The following is a 21,706-nucleotide window of genomic DNA, read 5'->3' on the forward strand; positions in this document are numbered from 1 at the left end:
AACCGCAGATATAATATCAAAAATATCTTTCCAATATTTCTCCAAAAATGAACACGACCAAAACATGTGAGTTAAAGATGCAATTTCAGAATGACATCTATCACAAATAGGACTTATATGAGAGTAAAAATGAGCTAATTTATCCTTGGACATATGGGCCCTATGTACAACCTTAAATTGTATTAGTGAATGTTTGGCACATAACGATGATGTATTAACTAATTGAAGAATTCTATCCCAATTCTCACTAGAAATACTAAAACTAAGCTCTCTTTCCCAATCCTGTTTAGTCTTATAAAGGGGCTCTGAACGTATCTTCATAATTATATTATAAAGTTTTGAAATAAGCCCTTTTTGAAAAGGGTCTAATTCAAATAAACTCTCCAAAGTATCTGAAGGCACAAAATTTGGAAACGTAGAGAGTACAGAACTTAAAAAATGTCTAATCTGTAAATATCTAAAAAAATGAAATCTCGGCAAGTTATATCTGTTGGATAATTGTTCAAAAGACATGAAACAATTATCTAAAAATAAATCAGAAAATCTTAGTAATCCCTTAGTTTTCCAAGCTGAATAAGCTTGATCTATAATGGAAGGGTGAAAAAAACAATTAGATACAATAGGACTATTTAAAACGAATTGAGTCAACCCAAAAAATCTCCGAAATTGAAACCATATACACAATGTATGTTTAACTATCGGGTTGTCAATTCGTTTCAGCAATTTAGAAAGAGCAAAAGGGAGAGAAGTCCCTAAAATAGAACCCAAAGCATAAGCTGATACCGATTTAGTTTCTAAACTCACCCAACAAGGGCCAAAAGATCCACCCCCATCTTTCAACCAGCATAACAAATATCTAATATTAACTGCCCAATAGTAAAATCTGAAATTAGGTAATGCTAACCCGCCTTCCTTTTTTGTCTTCTGTAAATATGTTTTACCTAACCTGGGATTTTTATTCTGCCATATATATGAAGAAATTTTAGAGTCAACATTAGTAAAAAAAAGATTTCGGGATAAAAATTGGTATCGCTTGAAAAATATATAAAAACTTAGGTAAAATAACCATCTTAATAGCATTAATCCTACCTATTAGAGATAGAGACAAAGGTGACCACTTAGTAAACAAACCTTTAATCTGATCAATTAAGGGTAAAAAATTAAATCCAAACAAATCTTTATGGTTCTTTGTGATTTTGATCCCTAAATAAGTAAAAGAGTCACTAACTAATTTAAAGGGTAAATTTCCATAAATTGGGACCCGTTTATTTAATGGAAACAATTCACTTTTATTAAGATTTAACTTATACCCAGAAAACTCACTAAATTGAGCCAATAATGATAAAACTGCTGAAATGGATTTCTCCGGGTTAGAAATGAATAGTAATAAATCATCTGCATACAAAGATAACTTATGAATATCTGTCCCATGATTAATACCCAAAATATCCTGTGATTGTCTGATGGCAATTGCCAAAGGTTCTAAGGCAATGTTAAATAGTAATGGACTAAGAGGACATCCCTGTCTAGTGCCCCGAAATAGGCGAAAAAAGGGAGATCTTTGATTATTGGTAACCACTGAGGCTACTGGAGTATGATAAATCAATTTAATCCATGATATAAATATCGGACTAAAATTAAACTTCTCCAACACATTAAATAAGTAAGGCCATTCAACTCTGTCAAATGCTTTCTCCGCATCTAATGAAATCACGCATTCTGAAGTATCATGTGAGGGAGTATAAACAATATTCAACAATCTCCTAATGTTAAAAAAAGAATAACGATTTTTAATAAAGCCAGTTTGATCATCTGAAATAATTTTGGGTAATAACTTCTCCAATCTAGATGCCAGTAACTTAGAAAAAATCTTGGAGTCTACATTCAATAAAGATATAGGTCTATAAGAAGCACAATTAGTAGGGTCTTTATCTTTCTTCAATATTAGAGAAATGGAAGCTCTATAAAAAGATTGTGGCAAATTCCCTAATCTAATGGCCTCCTCAAAAACCTTACCTAACAAAGGGGAAAGAGTAGCGGAAAAAAATTTAAAAAATTCAACTGTATAACCATCTGGACCCGGATCAAATTTCCTTTAAATGTATCTCCTTTCATCTCAAAGCAGTATTCTCTGGTTCGAGAATACCCTGCCATGGGAAAAAGATTTTGACTATGCTATCTGTGCCCTTAATAATTTTATAAACTTCTACAGCTGGCTCCTCGTTCTCCAGTACATGAAAATAAACCCAGCCAATATAATCTCTCAACATAATTACAGCCACCCATTTCAGACAACATCCTGGTGAATTTCCTCTGCACTCTCTACATTGCAACCGCATCATTCTTATATCGTGGCAACCAGAACTATACAAGATACTACAAACATAGTTTAACCAATGTTTTGTACAAATGTACGTCCCCTGCCTGCTAACCTGAAAATATTTTTTTCCAAGTTCTCTGCCCCCGTCTCCACAGCTTTTCTTGCACTTTGAACCATTCTTCATCTGGAATTGCTCGTTGTTCCGAAAGATCATCAGCCTGAAGCATTTCTCTCTTCTCCAATATTGCCTGGTTTGTCAAACATTCCTCACAGCCTCTGTTTTTATTTTAGATTCCCAGCATCTGCAGAAATTTGCTTTCGTAAATTAACGTGATGCTGGTCTTTATCACAAGTGGGTTGAAGATCAAATGAAGGGAAAAAGGATTAGCTGAATAGCTCAGTGGAGCGTTGTGGAGTTCTAACATGGGAAGAACACTCACTAGCATCAAAGTAAGGAGGGAACAGTTTTATTAAAATAGTGTGGGGAAGGACAGAGTAGATTATAAAGACAGATTATATCAATCTTCATTATGAAAAACAGAGTACAGAAGTTTAAGGTACTTAGAACATAGTTACTTGAGCAGACAGAGCAGAGAAACTTTGTCCTCCAATAAGGGAAATCAACATCTCAGGGGATCTAAACTGAGGCCAACGCATTGATACAATTACCAAGAAGGCATGCCAAAGGCTATTCTTCATTCAGAATTTGAGAACATTTGGTTTGTAACCAAAGACTAGCAAATTTCTGCTCTGTACTGTGGAGGTCATCTCACTGGTTGCATCAACACCTGGTATAATGCCTCCAATGTGCAGGATTGAAAGAGGCTACACAGGGTTATAGATTTAGGCAAATCTATCATGGGCACAACCCTCCCTGCCCTGAAGAACATCTTCAATCATAAAAGATCTCACCATCCGGGACTTCAGAATCAGAACCACAATCAGGCATGCCCTCTTCTTATTACTACCATCAGGGAGAGGGTAAAACAGCTTGAAAACCCACAGTCAATATTTTAAAACAGCGCCTTCCCTTCCAACGTCAGATTTCTGAATGGTCCATGAACTCTTGAACAGTAACTCACATTTTGCACTATTTAGTTATTTATCAAAACTTACATCATGCACTGCTGCCACAAAACAACAAATTTCATGACATTCATCACTGATAGAAGCCTGACTGAGATTCTGATTCAAGAACTTAAGACACAAAAGGGAGTAAAATCACCACTTGTTCACAGAAAAGGGCACCAGAAACTTGCAGAGTGCCGAAGTTGCTGATATAATTAAAATGCTTATGATAGCTAGCTTGCATGAAAAACTGGGCAGAAAAAAATGACCAATGGTCAAAGAAAGCAACTATTCTGTAACTGGAATCTCCAGTGTGAACTAACACTGCAAATGCAGATGATGAACAGGAGGAGGATTTACTTAAGTGGAGGATTCATCATCCGAACACATGGGCAGAATTTCAAAGTGATTCACAGACACAATAGGGAATTGTAATACCTGACCGCTTCGAGGGATAGTCATGTTTCACTTCTGCCACTACATCAAGGAAGCCAGAGGAGACAGTGATCACCTTGCTCTAGGATGTGTTAATGACCCAGAAAATGTACAACAGATGGAAGTTACAGAAAGCCAGGGGAACAAAATAATTATCTTTAACAATAGAGGAGAGAGAAGTAATTAAAACAAGAGCAAAATATGTAATTTCAAAAGGGCATAATTCAACAAAATGAAGGATAGATCAAGGGAAGTAGGAAGTTAATTTTCAACAGCGGCTCAGATTCTGTGAAATAACGATGGCAAATCTATTAGCTATGGAAGAGGAAAAGTGGATCCCACTGCAGGGAAATCAGGATTGTAGAAGACAAACAAGAAGGAGCAGGAAAATTGATAGAATTGACTAAGATTAGATTTTTTTAAAAGGAGGCATGGTGGCCTAATGGTGATCACAATCCTTTACAGGACAGGCAACCTGGGGTTCAATTCCCGATGCTGCCTGTAAGGAGCTTGTACTTTCTCCCTGTGACCTCGTGGGCTTCATCCAGGTGCTCTAGTTTCCTCCCACAGTCCAAAGACGTACCCAGTTGGCAGGTTAATTGGTCATTGTCCTGTTATTATATAGGGTTAAATTGGAGAGTTGCTGTGCAGCATGGCTCGAAGGGCCCATTCCACTTCGTATCTTAATCAATAAATATGTAAATAAATAAATAAATTGAACATGTTCCCATCACGAAGGGACACTGCATACAAACAAAAATAACATTTTAGTAAATGGAATCTGGCCAAGAAAAACAAGGCAAAACAACAAACAGGTCTGTGGTACTGAATTTAAAAATTAACATGCGGTGAATAAGTTAGAAATTTTTAAATCTTCAAAATGGAATACCAATAAAGGTGCACTATTTAATGCATGAAACTCTCACAGGAAAGTAGATGAAACAGCATCACCGGCAGGTGTAAACAGAAGCCTCATTATCATGGACTCATGGCTGCTGGATGACCAAGGCCAAGAAATTAAAATCCAAGGATATACAATACAGAGGAAGGATGAACAGAAATGAAAAAGGAGACGGTTTGATATTTTAGTGAAACATTAAGGCAGTACAATAGGAAGAGAGGATATCAAGACAGAACAGGAATTAATCTGGGAGCAAGCCAGAAGGCACTTACATACGTTATCTGGAGGTCTACAAATAATATCAGGAATGTAAGTGATGGCATCAGTCAGAAAATAAAAAATACATACAGCAAGAGCACTATGGATGAGTTTAATCCACATACAGACTGGTCAAACCAAATTAGTAATTCCTGGAGTGTATCATGATTGAATGCTGAACAACCAACTAGAAACATGTTTGAACTGGGACTGGACATCATGGAACATAAAAGGGTTCTATAATGATCTTGGCATGGGAGGTTCATCGCAAAAGAGTGACCATAACAGGACACAATTCTTTATTAAGATGAACAGTATTCAAACCCAAAACTAAGCTCCTACATCAAAACAAAGGTTTGAGGTATGAGGAGTGAGTTGGCTCTGATAGATGAGACAATTTTCTTAAAAGCCAAGGCTTATAAAAATCCAGAAACTAGAATAATAGTAACATTTTTGCATAAAGACAAAAGAAAAAGGAACATAATCATAGCAAACGGAAGAAGGGGACTATTAGATCCAAAGAGTCAGTAAGTAGCATCACTTGAGATGTTTTAAAAAATCTAATGATTCTGAAAATTGATGAACCCTGGACAGTAGACACAGGTAATCAGTGCAGTTCCCCTTTAAGAAAATGGAAGTGGTGGAGCTGCAGCAGTCGACAAGTTTTGAAATGACTTACATCCTTCATATACATGAGGAGTAAAAATCTTTATGTTCCATCTCCGTCTATATATGCAATGTGTAATTATAGTCATTTATAATAAATATTATGTACAAGAAGATAGTCAAAATAACACAGAAATACAGTTGCATCAGCATGAATTAAGCAGTCTGATGGCCTAGTGGAAGAAGCTGTCCCAGAGTCTGTTGGTCCTGGCTTTTACGCTGCAATACTATTTCCTGGATGGCAATAGCTGGAACAGTTTGTAATTGGGGTGACTCGGGTCCCCAATGATCCTTCGGGCCCTTTTTACATACCTATCTTTGTAAATGCCCTGAATAGTGAGAAGTTCACATCCACAAATGCGCTGGGCTGTCCGCATCACTCTGCAGAGTCCCGCGATTGGGGGAAGTACAGTCCCCAAACCAGGCAGTGATGCAGCCAGTTTGGGTGGTAGCAAGCTGCAGAGGTAGTCTTCGACCAGCCTCTCAAAGCATTTGCTTACTATTGAGGTGAGTGCACCAGGACGCCAGTCGTTCAGACATGTTACCTTGGTCTTTTTAGGTACAAGGACAATGGTGGATGTTTTGAAGCAGGAGGGCACTCTACACTGGGAGAGGAAGAGAGTCAAAATGTCTGTAAACGCACCTGCCAGTTGTGCCATGCACATCCTGAGTACATGCCCTGGAATGCCATCCAGTCCCGTGGCCTTGCAACTATCGATTTGTTGGAAACACCTGCATACATCGGCCTCAGCGATGACCAAGCTGCAGGTCTCCTCGGGGGCTCAGTACTGGCCACATCCAATCAAGCGTAAAAAAGATTTAGCTCATCTGGGGGAAGAGGCAGTGATGCTGGAAACTCCACAGTGTTTAGCTCTGAAGTCTGTGATGGTGTGCAGAACTTGCCATAAGCTGTGTGTGTTGTTGGTGGAAAATTGAGTCTGAATCTTGTCTCTGTATTGTTGTTTCACTGCCAATTGAAATGCAGAGGCTTTAGACTTCCACTCCCAACCATTCTGCTGTCGAATCTACTGTCTCTAGAAAATAAAACCGAAGACCTCAGAACAAGATTGCTATACCAAAGGGACATCAGGGACTGCTCTATACTTTGCTCCATGCAAACATGGCTCATCCCAGCCATATTGGATGCAATGCTGCAGCTCGATGGCTTCACCATTCACCACAAAGACAGGGCAGCTCAGTCTTTTAATTGCAGAGGAGGTAGAGTATGTTTTATGATTAACTCATTGTAGTGCACAAACATGGTAATTCTATCTCAGTCTGGCTCACCTGACCTGGAACACCTAGCAGTCAAATGCCGCCCATTTTATCTGCCAAGGGAGTTTTCGGCCATTATCCCAGAAGTGTACATTCCACCTCAGGCCAATGTCAGGCAGGTTTTGGAGGAGCTGAGCAACATAACCAGCGGGCTTGAAACTGCACACCTTGATGCCTTCCCCATCATTGTGGGGGATTTTAACCAGGCCATCTTGAGGAAGTTTCTGAACAACTACCTCCAACATATCACCTGTGGAACCAACAGAGCCAACAAAATTGACCACAGTTATACCACCATCCCACACCCACATTTTGGAAAGTCCAATCACCTGGCTGTACTTCTACTACCGGCATAAAGGCAGAGACTAAAGACTGCAGCACCAGTGGTAAGGATCAAGAAGACTTCGACAGGAGAGGCAGAGAAGTGCTCAAGGGATTGCTTTGAGTCAGTTCATCTTAAAGTCTTAACGTCACTGACTTCATCAAAACCTGTTTGGACAGGTTTGGAGCGTGTGCCTTCAAGAGCGTACTGGACGTATCCAAATCAAAAGCCGTGGATGAAACCAAAGATCTATAGTCTGTTGAGGGCTAGATCTCTGGCATTCAAGACCAATGATCTAGAACTATACAGGAAATCCAGTAACAACCCACAGAAGGCTGTCTTAAGAGCAAAAAAAATTGCAATTGAAGCTAGAGATGGAATTGGATATACTTGGAATTGGCAGGGTTAGCAGGTCATTACTTCCTACAATGCGAAACCTAACATCACGAGTGGCAATGATGCTTCAAACCCAGACTAGCTCGACCCCTTTTATGCATGCTTAGAAAGAGAGAATAAAACTACAGTTTCGCAAATCCCTGCGGGATCCGGTGACCATGTGATCTCTGTCTTGGAGGCTGAGGTCAGAGCACCAAGAGGGTGAACCCTTGCGGGGCCTCAGGGCCCGACGGAGTACCTGGTAGGACTCTGCAAACCTGTGCAACCAACTGGCAGAAGAGTTCAAGGACATCTTCAATCTCTCACTGCTGCAATTCCCACCTGCTTCGAAAGGGCGACAATCACACCAGTGCCCAAAGTTCAGGGTGAGCTGCCTCAGTGACTATCGCCGCAGAGTGACACTCACATCTACTGTGAAGAAGTGATTTGAGAGGTTGGTCGTGGCTAGAATCAACTCCTGCCTAAGCAAGGACCTGAACCCACTGCAATTTGCCTATCACCACAACAGGTCTACAGCAGATGCAATCTCACTGGCTCTCCACACAGCCTTGGATCACCTGGACAATAATAATACTTACATCAAGCTGTTGTTTATGACTACAGCTCAGCGTTCAACACAATTATGCCCTCAGTAATAGCCAAACAGCTCCAGAACCTGGACTTCTATACCTCCCTCTGAAACTGGACCATGACTGCCTCATCAGAAGATCACAGTCTGTGCAGATCAGAAACAACATCTCCTCCTCACTGACAATCAACACTGGCACACCTCAAGGAAATGTGCTCTACCCTCACTACAGTCTTGGCTGGCACCAGGGCAGGAATGGATTCTCAATATTCCTGGATTTCAGTGCTTTAAAAGGGATGGGGTGGGGGGGGGGGTAAGGGGAGGTGGGGTGGCATTACTGGTCAGGGATAGTATTACAGCTACAGAAAGGGTGGGTAATGTAGCAGGATCCTCTTTTAAGTCAGTATGGGTAGAAGTCAGGAACAGGAAGAGAGCAGTTACTCTATTGGGAGTATTCTATAGGCCCCCTGGTAGCAGCAGAGATACCAAGGAGCAGACTGGGAGGCAGATTTTGGAAAGGTGCAAAAATAACAGGGTTGTTATCATGGGTGACTTTAACTTCCTTAATATTGATTGGCACCTGATTAGTTCCAATGGCTTAGACAGGCAGAGTTTGTTAAGTGTGTCCAGGACGGATTCCTGTCACAGTATGTTGAAAGGCCAACTGGGGGAATGCCATACTAGATCTAGTATTAGGTAACAAACTGGATCAGGTCACAGATCAGTCAGTGGGTGAGCATCTGGGGGACAGTGACCACTGCTCCCTGGCCTTTAGCATTATCATGGAAAAGGATAGAATCAGAGAGGACAGGAAAATTTTTAATTGGGGAAGGGCAAATTATGAGGCTGTAAGACTAGAACTCGCAGGTGTGAATTGGGATGATGTCTTTGCAGGGAAATGTGCTATGGACATGTGGTCGATGTTTAGGGATCTCTTGCAGGATGTTAGGAATAAATTTGTCCTGGTGAGGAAGATCAAGAATGGTAGGGTGAAGGAACAATGAGTGAAAAGTGAAGTGGAGAATCTAGTCAGGTGGAAGAAGGCAGCATACGTGAGGTTTAGGAAGCAAGGATCAGATGAGTCTATTGAAGAATATAGGGTAGCAAGAAAGGAGCTTAAGAAGGGGCTGAGGAGAGCAAGAAGGGGGCATGAGAAGGCCTTGGCGAGTAGGGTAAAGGAAAACCCCAAGGCATTCTTCGATTATGTGAAGAACAAAAGGAGTGAAGATAGGACCGATTAGAGATAAAGGTTGGAAGATATGCCTGGAGGCAGTGGAAGTGAGCGAGGTCCTCAATGAATACTTCTCTTCGGTATTCACCAATGAGAGGGAACTTGATGATGTTGAGGACAATATGACTGAGGTTGATGCTCTGGAGCGTGTTGATATTAAGAGAGAGAAGGTGTTGGGAGTTGTTAAAGTACATTAGGACGGACAAGTCTCCGGGGCCTGACGTAATATTCCCCAGGTTGTTCCACGAGGAGAGGGAAGAGATTGCTGAGCCTCTGGCTAGGATCTTTATGTCTTTGTTGTCCATGGGAATGGTACCGGAGGATTGGAGGGAGGCGAATGTTGTCCTCTTGTTCAAAAAACGTAGTAGGGATAGTCCGGGTAATTACAGACCAATGAGCCTTACGCCTGTGGTGGGAAAGCTGTTGGAAAAGATTCTTAGAGGTAGAATCTATGGGCATTTAGAGAATCATGGTCTGATCATGGACAGTCAGCATTGCTTTGTGAAGGGCAGATCATGTCTAGCAAGCCTGATAAAGTTCTCCGAGGAGGTGACCAGGCATATATGAGGATAGTGCAGTGGATGTGATCTCTACATGGATTTTAGTAAGGCATCTGACAAGGTACCACATGGTAGGCTTATTCAGAAAATCAGAAGTCATGGGATCCAGGGAAGTTTGGCCAGGTGGATTCAGAATTGGCTTGCCTGCAGAAAGCATAGGGTCGTGGTGGAGGGAGTACATTCGGATTGGAGGTTGTGACTAGTGGTGTCCCACAAGGATTTGTTCTGGGACCTCTACTTTTCGTGATTTTTATTAACGACCTGGATGTGGGGTAGGAGGGTGGGTTGGCAAGTTTGCAGACGACACAAAGGTTGCTGGTGTTGTGGATAGCGTAGAGGATTGTCGAAGATTGCAGAGAGACATTGATAGGATGCGGAAGTGGGCTGAGAAGTGGCAAATGGAGTTCAACCCAGAGAATTGTGAGGTGGTACACTTTGGAAGGACAAACTCCAAGGCAGAGTACAAAGTAACTGGCAGGATACTTGTGGAGGAGCAGAGGGATCTGGGGATACATGTCCACAGATCCCTGAAAGTTGCCTCACAGGTAGATAGGGTAGTTAAGAAAGCTTATGGAGTGTTAGCTTTCATAAGTGAAGGGATAGAGTTTAAGAGTTGCGGTTTAATGATGCAGCTCTATAAAACTCTGTTTAGGCCACACTTGGAAGTACTGTGTCCAGTCACCTCACTATAGGAAGGCTGTGGAAGCATTGGAAAGGGTACAGGCGAGATTTACCAAGATGCTGCCTGGTTTAGAGAATATGCATTATGATCAGAGATTAAGGGAGCTAGGGCTTTACTCTCTGGAGAGAAGGAGGATGACAGGAGACATGATAGAGGTATACAAGATATTAAGAGGAATAGCTAGAGCCTCTTCCCCAGGGCACCACTGCTCAATACAAGAGGATATGGCTTTAAGGTAAGGGGTGGAAAGTTCAAGGGGGATATTAGAGGAAGGTTCTTTTGCTCAGAGAGTGGTTGGTGTGTGAAATGCACTGCCTGAGTCAGTGGTGGAGGCAGACAGACTACTGAAATTTAAGAGACTACTAGACAGGTATATGGAGAAATTTAAGGTGGGGAGTTATATGGGAGGCAGGGTTTAAGGGTTAGCACAAAACTGTGGGCCGAAGGGCCTGTACTCTGCTGTATTGTTCTATGTTCTATGAAACAAGTTCGGACAGGTAATGGAAGTGTGTGTAGGGTAACACTTTGGTTCCAGTGATCATAACACCATTAGTTTGAACTTGATCATGGATAAAGATAGATCTGGTCCTCGGGTTGAGGTTCTAAACCTGAAAAAGGCCAAATTTGAAGAAATGAGAAAGGATCTAAAAAGCGTGGATTGGGACAGTTGTTCTCTGGCAAGGATGTCGTTGGTAAGTGGGAGGCCTTCAAAGGAGAAATTTTGAGAGTGCAGAGTTTGTATGTTCCTGTCAGGATTAAAGGCAAAGTGATTAAGAATAAGGAACCTTGGTTCTCGAGGGATATTAGAACTCTGATAAAGAAGAAGAGAGAGATGAATGACATGTATAGGAAACAGGGAGCAAATGAGGTACTTGAGGAGTATAAAAAGTGCAAACAAAACTTAAGAAAGAAATCAGGAGGGCTAAAAGACATAAGGTAGCTTTGGCAGTCAAGGTGAAGGATAATCCAAAGAGCTCCTGCAGGTATATTAAGAGCAAAAGAATAGTAAGGGATAAAATTGGTCCTCTTGAAGATCAGAGTGGTCGGCTATGTATGGAACCAAAAGAAATGGAAGAGATCTTAAAGGGGTTTTTTGCGTCTGCATTTATTAAGAAAACTGGCATAGAGTCAATGGAAATAAGGCATACAAGTAGTGAGGTCATGGAACCTATACAGATTGAAGAGGAGGAGGTGCTTGCTATCTTGAGGCAAATTAGAGTAGATAAATTCCCAGGACCTGACAGGCTAGTCCCTTGGACCTTGAAGGAGACTAGTGTTGAAATTGCAGGGGCCCTGGCAGATACCCAATTTCCCTCGGGATCAATAAAGTATGTCTGTCTGTCTGTCTGTTTGTATATTTAAAATGTTGGTATCTATGGGTAAGGTGCCAGAGGATTGGAGGATAGCTCATGTTGTTCTGTTGTTTAAAAAAGGCTCTAAAGGTAATCCGGGAAATTATAGGACGGTAAATTTGACATCGGTAGCAGGTACATTATTGGAAGGAGTACTCAGAGATAGGATCTACAAGTATTTGGATAGACAGGGATTTATTAGGGAGAGTCAACAAGGCTTTGTGCATGGTAGGTCATGTTTAACAAATCTATTAGAGTTTTTCGAGGAGGTGACAAGGAAACTGGATGAAGGGAAGGCAGTGGATGGTGTCTACATGGACTTTAGTAAGGCCTTTGACAAGGTACCACATGGGAGGTAAGTTAGGAAGATTCAGTCACTAGGTATACGTGGAGAGGTAGTAAATTGGATTAGACATTAGCTCAATGGGAGAAGTCAGAGAGTGGTAGTGGAGGATTGCTTCTCTGAGTGGAGGCCTGTGACTAGTGGTGTGCCACAGGGATCAGTGCTGGGTCCATTGTTATTTGTCATCTATATCAATGATCTGGATGACAATGTGACAAATTGGATCAGCAAATTTGCTGATGATACAAAGATTGGAGGTGTAGTGGACAGTGAGGAAGGTTTTCAAAGCTTGCAGAGGGATCTGGACCAGCTGGAAAAATGGGCTGAAAAATGACAGATGGAGTTTAATACAGACAAGTGTGAGGTATTGCACTTTGGAAGGAAAAACCAGGGTAGAACATACAAGATAAATGGCAGGGCACGGAGGAGTGCAGTCGAACAGAGGGATCTAGGAATACAGATACAAAATTTCCTAAAAGTGGCGTCACAGGTAGATAAGGTAGTAAAAAGAGCTTTTGGTACACTGGCCTTTATAAATCAAAGTATTGAGTATAAGAGTTGGAATGTTATGGTGAGGTTGTATAAGGCATTGGTGAGGCTGAATTTGGAGCATTGTGTGCAGTTTTGTTCACCAAATTACAGGAAGGATATTAATAAGGTTGAAAGATTGCAGAGAAGGTTTACAAGGATGTTGCCGGGACTTGAGAAACTGAGTTACAGAGAAAGGTTGAATAGGTTAGGACTTCATTCCCTGGAGCGTAGAAGATTGAGGGGAGACTTGATAGAGGTATATAAAATTATGATGGGTATAGATAGAGTGAATGCAAGCAGGCTTTTTCCACAAGGCTAGGGGAGAAAAAAACCAGAGGACATGGGTTAAGGGTGAAGGGAGAAAAGTTTAAAGGGAACATGGCGGGGTGGCTTCTTCACACAGAGAGTGGTGGGAGTGTGGAATGAGCTGTCAGATGAAGTGGTAAATGCGGGCTCACTTTTAACATTTAAGAAAAACTTGGACAGGTATATGTGTATGGAGGGATATGGGCCAGGTGCAGGTCAGTGGGACTAGGCAGAAAAATGGTTCGGCACAACCAAGAAGGGCCAAAAGGCCTGTTTCTGTGCTGTAATGTTCTATGATTCTACGGAGAGCATTCTAACTGATTGCATCATTGTCCAGTACCGAGGGGACCTGCACAGGAACAAAAGAGGCTGCAGAGAGCTATAGACTTAGCCAGTTCCATCACGGGCACAAACCTCATTGAGGACATCTTCAAAAGAAAGCAGAATCCATCCTTAAGGACTATCATAACCCAAGACATGACCTCTTCTCACCACTATCATCAGGGAGAAGGGTATAGGAGCCTGAACACCCACACTCAATATTTTAGGAACAGCTTTTTCCCCTCTGCCATCAGGTTTCTGAACAATCTATGATCACTACCTCGTTATTCCTCTATTGCACTATTTATTTATCCTTGTGACTTACAGTGATTTTTATGTCTTGCATTGTAGTGTTGCCACAAAACAACAAACTTCATGGCATAGGCCAGTGACATTAAACCTGATTCTGGTTCAAGAACGTTTCCAGGAATTGTTCACAGGTCACATGAAGTGTAAATATCAGAAGTTCTTGTTAGGTAGTGAACTTTGCAGAGAGGTTTGGAACCTTGTGCCTTGTGGAACAGCACAGAATTACAAATACTTACTTTTCAAATACACACGTTAGGCAAAATGGCACTGGTGATGTACAGCAGTGTTTAATGGGCAGCTAACAAAACTAACTATTCTACTAAATATGCTTACTTTGGACTACAATTAATGCCATCCACAGCCTGCAATTTCCCTTTGGGGGCTGTAATTTTAAAACAGGAGCAGAATTAAGCTCTTAAGCCCATCATCTGCTCTGCCACTCCATCATGGCTAATGTATTTTCCCTCTCGACCATATTCTCCTGCCTTCTGCCAATAACCTTTAAAGCCTTTACTAATCAAGGACCAATCAACCTCCGCATTAAATATGCCCAATGACTTGGTCTTCACAGCCATCCACTCTGCACAGTTCCACAGTCTCTGGGTCAAGAAATTCCTTCTCATCTCTGCTCTAAAGGAATGTTAACATAAACGTAAGAACATAAGAAATAGGAGCAGGAGTAGGCCATCCAGCCCATCGAGCCTGCCCCACCATTCAATAAGATCATGGCTGATCTGTCCGTAAAGTCAGCTCCATCTACCTGCTTTTTCCCCATAACCCTTAATTCCCGTACTATGTAAAAATCTATCTAACTGTATCTTAAATACATTTAGCGAAGAAGCCTCAACTGCTTCCCTGGGCAGAGAATTCCACAGATTCACCACTCTCTGAGAAAAACAGCTTCTCCTCATCTCCATCCTAAATCTTCTCCCTTGAATCTTGAGGCAATGTCCCCTAGTTCTAGTCTCACCTACCAATGGAAACAACTTTCCTACTTCTACCTTATCTATCCCTTTCAAAATTTTGTATGTTTCTATATGATCCCCTCTCATTCTTCTGAACTCCAGAGAGTATAGTCCCAGGTGATTCAATCTCGCCTCATAGGTTAACCCCTTCATCCCTGGGATCAACCTGGTCGACCTTCTCCGCACTGCCTCCAAAGCCAGTGTATCCTTCCTCAAGTACGGAGACCAGAACTGCACACAGTACTCCAGATGCGGCCTCACCAGTACCCTGTATAGTTGCAGCATGACCTCCCTGCTCTTGAATTCAATCCCTCTAGCAATGAAGGCCAGCATTCCGTTTACCTTCTTAATAACCTGTTGTACCTGTAAGCCAACTTTTTGCCATTTATGAACAAGCACTTCCAAGTCCCTCTGCAAAACAGCATGCTGCAATCTTTCACCATTTAAATAATAATCTACTCTTCTATTATTCCTTCCAAAGTGGATGATCTCACATTTACCAACCTTGTATTCCATCTGCCAGACCTTGGCCCACTCACTTAACCTATCTATATCCCTCTGCAGACTCTCCACATCCTCTGTACAATTTGCCTTTCCACTCAGTTCAGTGTTATCAGCAAATTTTGCTACGCTACACTCAGTCCCCTCTTCCAAATCATCAACGTAAATGGTAAACAGCTGTAGGCCCAGCACCGACCCCTGCGGCACCCCACTCATCACTGCCAACCAGAGAAACATCCATTTATACCAACTCTCTGCCTTCTATTGTTAACCAATCCACTATCCATGCCAATACACTTCTTCTGACTCCATGCATCCATATGTTCTTCTATTCTGAGGCTGTGTGCACTGATCTCAGACTCTCCTACCATTGAAAACGTACTCTCCATGTCCACTCTATCCATACCTTTTCAATAATCAGTAGGTTTCACTGAGATTCCCCCCCCCCCCCCCATTCTTCTAAACTCCAGCAAGTACAGGCCTAATGCTCCTCATATCATATCCCTTTCATTCCAACGATCATTCTCATAAACCTCCTCTGGACCTTCTCCAATGCCAGCACATCCTTCTTTAGATATGGACCTCAAACCTGCTTGCTAAACTCCAAATGCGGGTCCGACCAACACCTTATAAACTCTCAGCAATATCCCCAGTGTAACAGTAATGGTCTGATCGCTATTTCCTTTGCAACGTCTTAGACAGCTGGGATGTCATCTTATATGCCAGCATAATTTAAATGAGTAACAAATATGTACACTCATTCAACATTGTACAGTGTTCAAATGACAGAAAACTACTCGCCTTTCACAAAACAGACAGCGTACTTGCAATTCGCATTTGCTGTGATCTCCTTCATCCCAGTCACACCACATGTCATCATCGGCTTCCAGGAGTTCAGGCATGTCGTCCAGTTCATCCTCTTTGTCTGCCAAGAAGGAAATAAGACAGCTGTAAGGAAGATCGAAGTAAAGAGAGGAGCACATGAAAATCTATCCGCAAAGGAAAGAGCATCCTACTTGTGACATACAGAATGCTTAGGACATTGGGAAGCAGGGGCTTTGAATAAACTTAAATACTTAAACACACTTCTGACCTCAGTTTAAGACCGAAAATAATAAAAGCAGGAGTGGGTTTCAAGCACAGGAAGCTTAACTACTGCTTTTTAAAATCAAAGAAATATAAAGTGATGCAAATTATTATCCAGTTTATATAAATCTATTTCCTGTCCTCAGGAAACATCCATCAGATAGGATTTGGTGTTCACTTGGCAAAGCAGGGACTGATTAGAAAGAGTCAACATGGAACGTGCATAGGGAATTCTGGCTCATAATCCGGTTAAGTTTGCTGAGAAGGTTACTGGGAAAACTGATGAAGGAAAGGTGTTAGGCATTGATTTCTGTAGGCCTTTTGACAAGGGCCTGCACAGCAGGGTGATCCAAATAATAAGAATTTTAAAGATAGTTTTATTTGTCATATATACATCAAAACATGCAGTGAAAGGTATCAGGCATGATGGCGGTATATTTCATTAGGAGTTTGAGGAGATTTGTTATGCCACTAAAGACACACGCAAACTTCTACAGATATACCATAGACAGCATTCTAACTGGCTGCATCACCATCTGGTTTGGGGGGGGGGGGGGGGGAGAGTGGGCTACTACACAGGATCAAAATAAGCTGCAGAGATTTGTAAACTTAGTCAGCTCCATCATGGGTACTAGCCTCCACAGTATCCAGGGTATCTTAAAGGAGCAATGCCTCAAAAAGGCTGTGTCTGTCATTAAAGACCCCACCACCCAGTTCATGCCCTGTTCTCAGTGTTACCATCAGGAAGGAAGTACAGAAGCTTAAAGGCACACACTCGGTGGTTCAAGAACAGCTTCTTCCCCTTTGCAATTTCTGAATGGACATTGAACCCATGAACACTACCTCAATACTTTTTTTTTAATTTTTGCATTTATTATATACATTTACTGCAATTCACAGGTTTTTTTCTTTATTATATTTATTGCACCGTACTGCTGTCACAAAGACAACAAATTTCACGACATATATACCAGTGATATTAAACCTGATTCTGATGATCAACACAGTCAAAGATTTTGCTGGAGCAGCACACAAGTTTAGCCACACTTCCCTTGCTAACGTAGCATGGCCATAACCTACTAACCCTAACCCACAGACCTCATGAACTTGGGATGAAACCGGAGCACCCAGAGGAAAACCACGCCTTCACTGGGAGAACATACAAATTGCTTACAGACAGGAATTGAACCCCAACTGGTGATCTCTGGCACTGTACAGAAAAGCGCTAACTGCTATGCTGCCGCGCAGAAAGTTAGGGCACATCAGATCTTAGGTGCTTTGGCAAAATATTGGATTAGCGAAAGGAAGCAGAGGGCAGTGATGGAGGCTTCTTTTTCTGATTAGGAGTCTGGAGCCAGTCGTGTACAACAGGAACATACCTCAAACTTTTGTTGTTTGCCTTAGCTCCCCCGTAAATGATGGCACAGGTGGATAGGGTACTGATGAAGGAAAATTGACAAGCCTGCCTTCACAGGCATGGCCTTGTGTACAGGATCTCAGAGTTCAAAGTACATACATATCATCGTTTTCATGCAGACATTAACAATAAAGCAAAGAAGTACAATAGAATCAAAGAAAAACTACACACAAAGACTGACAATAATCACTGTGCAAAAGGAAACAAACTGTGCAAATACAAAAATAAATAATAATATGTAAATAAATAGTACTGAAAACATCAGTTACAGATTCCTTGAAAGTCAGTCCACAGATTGGGATCAGTGATCAGTTCAGCGTAGATGCGCTCAAAGGGGGGGGGGGGGAGGCTTTTCTTGTGGTGGACTGAGCCATATCCACTATTTGTTTTTTGTAGGCTTTTCCAACCTTGGCCATTGGTCTTTCTCTTCCATACCGTGATGCAACAGCCATCATACTCTCAACTGTGCATCTATAGAGGTTTGTCAAAGTTTTACTTAATGTGCCAAGTCTGTGCAAACATCTCAGAAACTACAGGCGCTGCCATGCCTTCTTTGTAATGGCACTTACGAGATTGGTCCCAGGATAGATCTTGTGAAATGATAATGCCAAAGAATTTAAAGCTACTGATCTTTGACTTGCAGACCCATCAGTTGAAAGTTCAAGGTAAACTTATAATCAAAGTATATATATGTCCCAAGTGACAGGGTGGAAATATATCTCTACCAAAAGAGATGTAAGGCACTCCTTCCTTCCACTAGCCTGTGGGTCACCTTTGGGCAAGTTGCAGCACTTGCTTAGCCCCCTGATCAGGGACACAGGAAGCCATGGGAGCAAGTGGTGCATATCACAAGTACTGGTTATGCGACCATAGATGGCAGGCAGACAATCTCTGAAGAGTATTGATAACAGCTGGGGTCACCTTGTGAAGACACTGGTCAGAAGGCAGCAGCGGCAAACTAGTTCCGTCGAAAAATTTGGCGAGAACAATCATGGTCATTGAACAACCATGATTGCCCACATCATACAGCCTGGCACGTAACAAATGAACGTATCTAAGAACGTTCACAAGAATGACCCTATATGAATGAAAGGGCTAATATGAGGTGCATTTGATGGCTCTGGGCCTGTACTCACTGAAGTTTAGGAGAATGGGGGTTGGGGAGGTTCTCGTTGAAACCTATTGAATTGAAAAGCCCAGATAGAGTGGATGTGGAAAGGATGTTTCATATAATTGGGGAATCTAGGACCAGAGGGCACAGCCTCAGAATAGAGGGATGTCCATTTAGAACTGAGATGAGGAGGAATTTCTTTAAACAAAGGGTGGTGAATCTGTGAAATTCATTGCCACAGACAGCTCTGGAGGCCAAGTCATTGGGTATATTTAAAGTAGAGGTTGATAGGTTCTTGATTAGTAATAGTGTCAAAGAAGGCAAAGGATGAGGTGGAAAGGGATAATAAAGCCAATAAGGAATGGTGCAGCAGAGTCGGTGGGCCAAATGGCCTAATTTTTCCCTATATTCTTCCTTATATTCTTATGGATTTTACTATACTCTTGCTTGCCATAATCCACCTGACTGCTAAAAGTATCACATACGGGAATGAACATGAACTTCACAATCACTTTCACCTTTACTTGGAGCTACTCATACACTAATCATTGATACCCGTTCACATTTAACTACACCAGCCCCTACATGGACCAATCACATTCAACTCAACTAAAACTTCAACTGCAAATAAGGTGCAGGCAATTAACTTCAAACTGTTCACAATGACAGCCAGCGCCACTGAAACCTTCAACCCGGCATAACTCACCCCCACATTTAACCTTTACTTCACACACCCTCCCCCCAGCTCCTTCCTCGCAACATCACCAAATTCTGCCCTGTTCGGCATAAACTGATCCCTGCCCAGCGTTCTTAAGGTTTGAGCATTTGTTTAACTCGATCAGTTACAACAAGGACCACACACTTTTAGTGCCCACAAAATCTACCCCACCATTGTCCCGAATAACATCAGGACCCTTCAAAGTTAGCATACTCCATTCCTAGCTCTGCTGGCTGCAAGCTGAACAATTATCTGTTTTTGCCGAGACTTCGGCTAGCTAGAAGTTTAGCGTTTGCAAAAGGAGTTTTGGCAACTGGGAGTACGAGTATCTGCAGAGATACCGATAGGTCTATGACGGTGCACAGCTGAGACACGCCAATTCAGCGGGGGAGCGAGCGCCGGGGCCACGGGACTCCAGCGCCGGCAACATTACCGTCCCGCGAGTCGCTGCCCATTGATACTCCTCCTTCTCCTCCACATTCCCCCATTCACCCTCTCACCCACGTGTGTGTTTACCTCGCTGCTCAGCCATGCTCAGTCACCAACGTCTGTCAGACACCTCCTCGCCCGGCATCCACTTCCAGGTCATTGCGATGGTTCACTTGGAGGAATAGGAAGTGCAAGTGTAGGTTTTTTTCTCGCGAGTTCCTTTCAAGCTCTCTCCATTCATGTAGTTTTTTTTTGTCAGTCCGGCGGACCGACCTATAAATTCTTGTTCACTACAGGCACAAGATATTATGCAGGTTGCTGAAAATCTTGAGCAACGCATGCAAAATGCTGGAGGAACTCATCAGGCCAGGGAGTATCTCCGGAGGGAAATAAACAGTCGACCTTTCGGACCAAGACCCGTATTTCCATAGATACTGCCTGTCATGCTGAGTTCCTCCAGCATTTCGTGTATGTTGATTTTCATTATAAGATTGATCCTTACATATGAAGTCTATGTTTAGCTCCATCTGGTGCCAACACTAAGAATTTGCAGTGATTAAAAAAATACTGGGAGGTTTGAATTTCCGAAGGAACTGTGACAACTTCAAGACTTGCAGCGCGATCTGCAGTTATTGCAGAAGGTTGACCGTCTGCCGCCCACGGTCACAGACGAGACGAAATGTCTTGACGAAACGTCAGCTGTTCTCTTCCCTCCATAGATGCTGCCTGACCCGTTGAGTTCCTCCAGAGTTCTATGTGTTTCTGATATTTACCTTTGTTTGGGGTCGGAAGGTGCTGGACCAGCAGCAATGGAGGATATACGGAGTGTATATAGCATATATGCCAAGGAACACGGTGCTGGACCAGAGGTGTGGCTCGCCATCCTTCACACAACCCTCTCCCCTAGATTTTCCTTAGCTCTGCAGCTATTTCAGCTCCTCAGGGTGAACTATCCTTCTGACACAGTAATCACAGCGTCACTGGGTATTGTCGGACAAGGCACAGACATAGTATTATTCTCCCTTTCAAAATCGTGCATAAATGTCATTGGGCTCATCAGAGAGTGAAGCATCCCTGCCATTTGAGATGAGCTCAATGCTGACTATGCTCACTTTGACCACCAGTACAGGGAGGAACCATCGCGCACCCCCGGCCTCCCAACGATCCTTTGGGCTCAGTGTCTGAAGATGGCGTGCGGGTTGCTCTCAAGAGAGTCAATCCAAGGAAAGCATCCGGCCCGGACAGAGTACCTGGCTGAATGCTGAAGATTTGTGCTGACCAAGTGGCAGGTGTATTCATGGATATCCTCAAACTTTCACTCTGGCAGTGTGTGGTACCCACCTGCTTCAAGCAGGCCTCAATCATACCAGTGCCCAAGAAGAGCGTGGTAACCTATCAAAATAACTCTCGCCCAGTGGTTCTCATGTCCACAGTGATTAAGTGTTTTGAGAGGCTGGTGTTAAAATACATCAGCTCCTGTCTGAATGGGGACTTGGATCCGCTCCAATTCAGCTACTGAAGCAACAAGTCTACAGCAGATGCTATCTCGTTGGCTCTTCACACAACCCTGGAACATCTGGTTAGCAAAGCTGCATACATTAGGATCTTCAACATTTAACACCATCATCCACTCAA

At 42.5% G+C, this 21,706-nt stretch overlaps 1 protein-coding gene across 3 annotated transcripts in view; it reads right to left on the reverse strand.

The window, feature by feature from the left end:
* prmt3 (protein arginine methyltransferase 3) overlaps positions 1–20,243 on the reverse strand; it is a 255,955-nt gene extending 235,712 nt beyond the window's left edge. For 2 of the 3 annotated variants that reach the window (XM_059976035.1, XM_059976033.1), the window contains exons 1-2: positions 20,159–20,243; positions 16,112–16,235 (exon numbers count right to left, since the gene is read on the reverse strand). In XM_059976035.1, the coding sequence (XP_059832018.1) occupies positions 16,112–16,235; positions 20,159–20,174 (140 nt within the window). In that variant the 5' untranslated portion in view covers positions 20,175–20,243. Of the gene's footprint in view, positions 1–16,111; positions 16,236–20,158 lie in introns of those variants that run through there. The other variant, XM_059976034.1, reaches the window with a different exon arrangement.
* Positions 20,244–21,706: the final 1,463 nt, after the last annotated feature.

The sequence above is a fragment of the Hypanus sabinus genome, chromosome 7, assembly GCF_030144855.1.
Source record: "Hypanus sabinus isolate sHypSab1 chromosome 7, sHypSab1.hap1, whole genome shotgun sequence".
Lineage (NCBI taxonomy): Eukaryota > Metazoa > Chordata > Chondrichthyes > Myliobatiformes > Dasyatidae > Hypanus > Hypanus sabinus.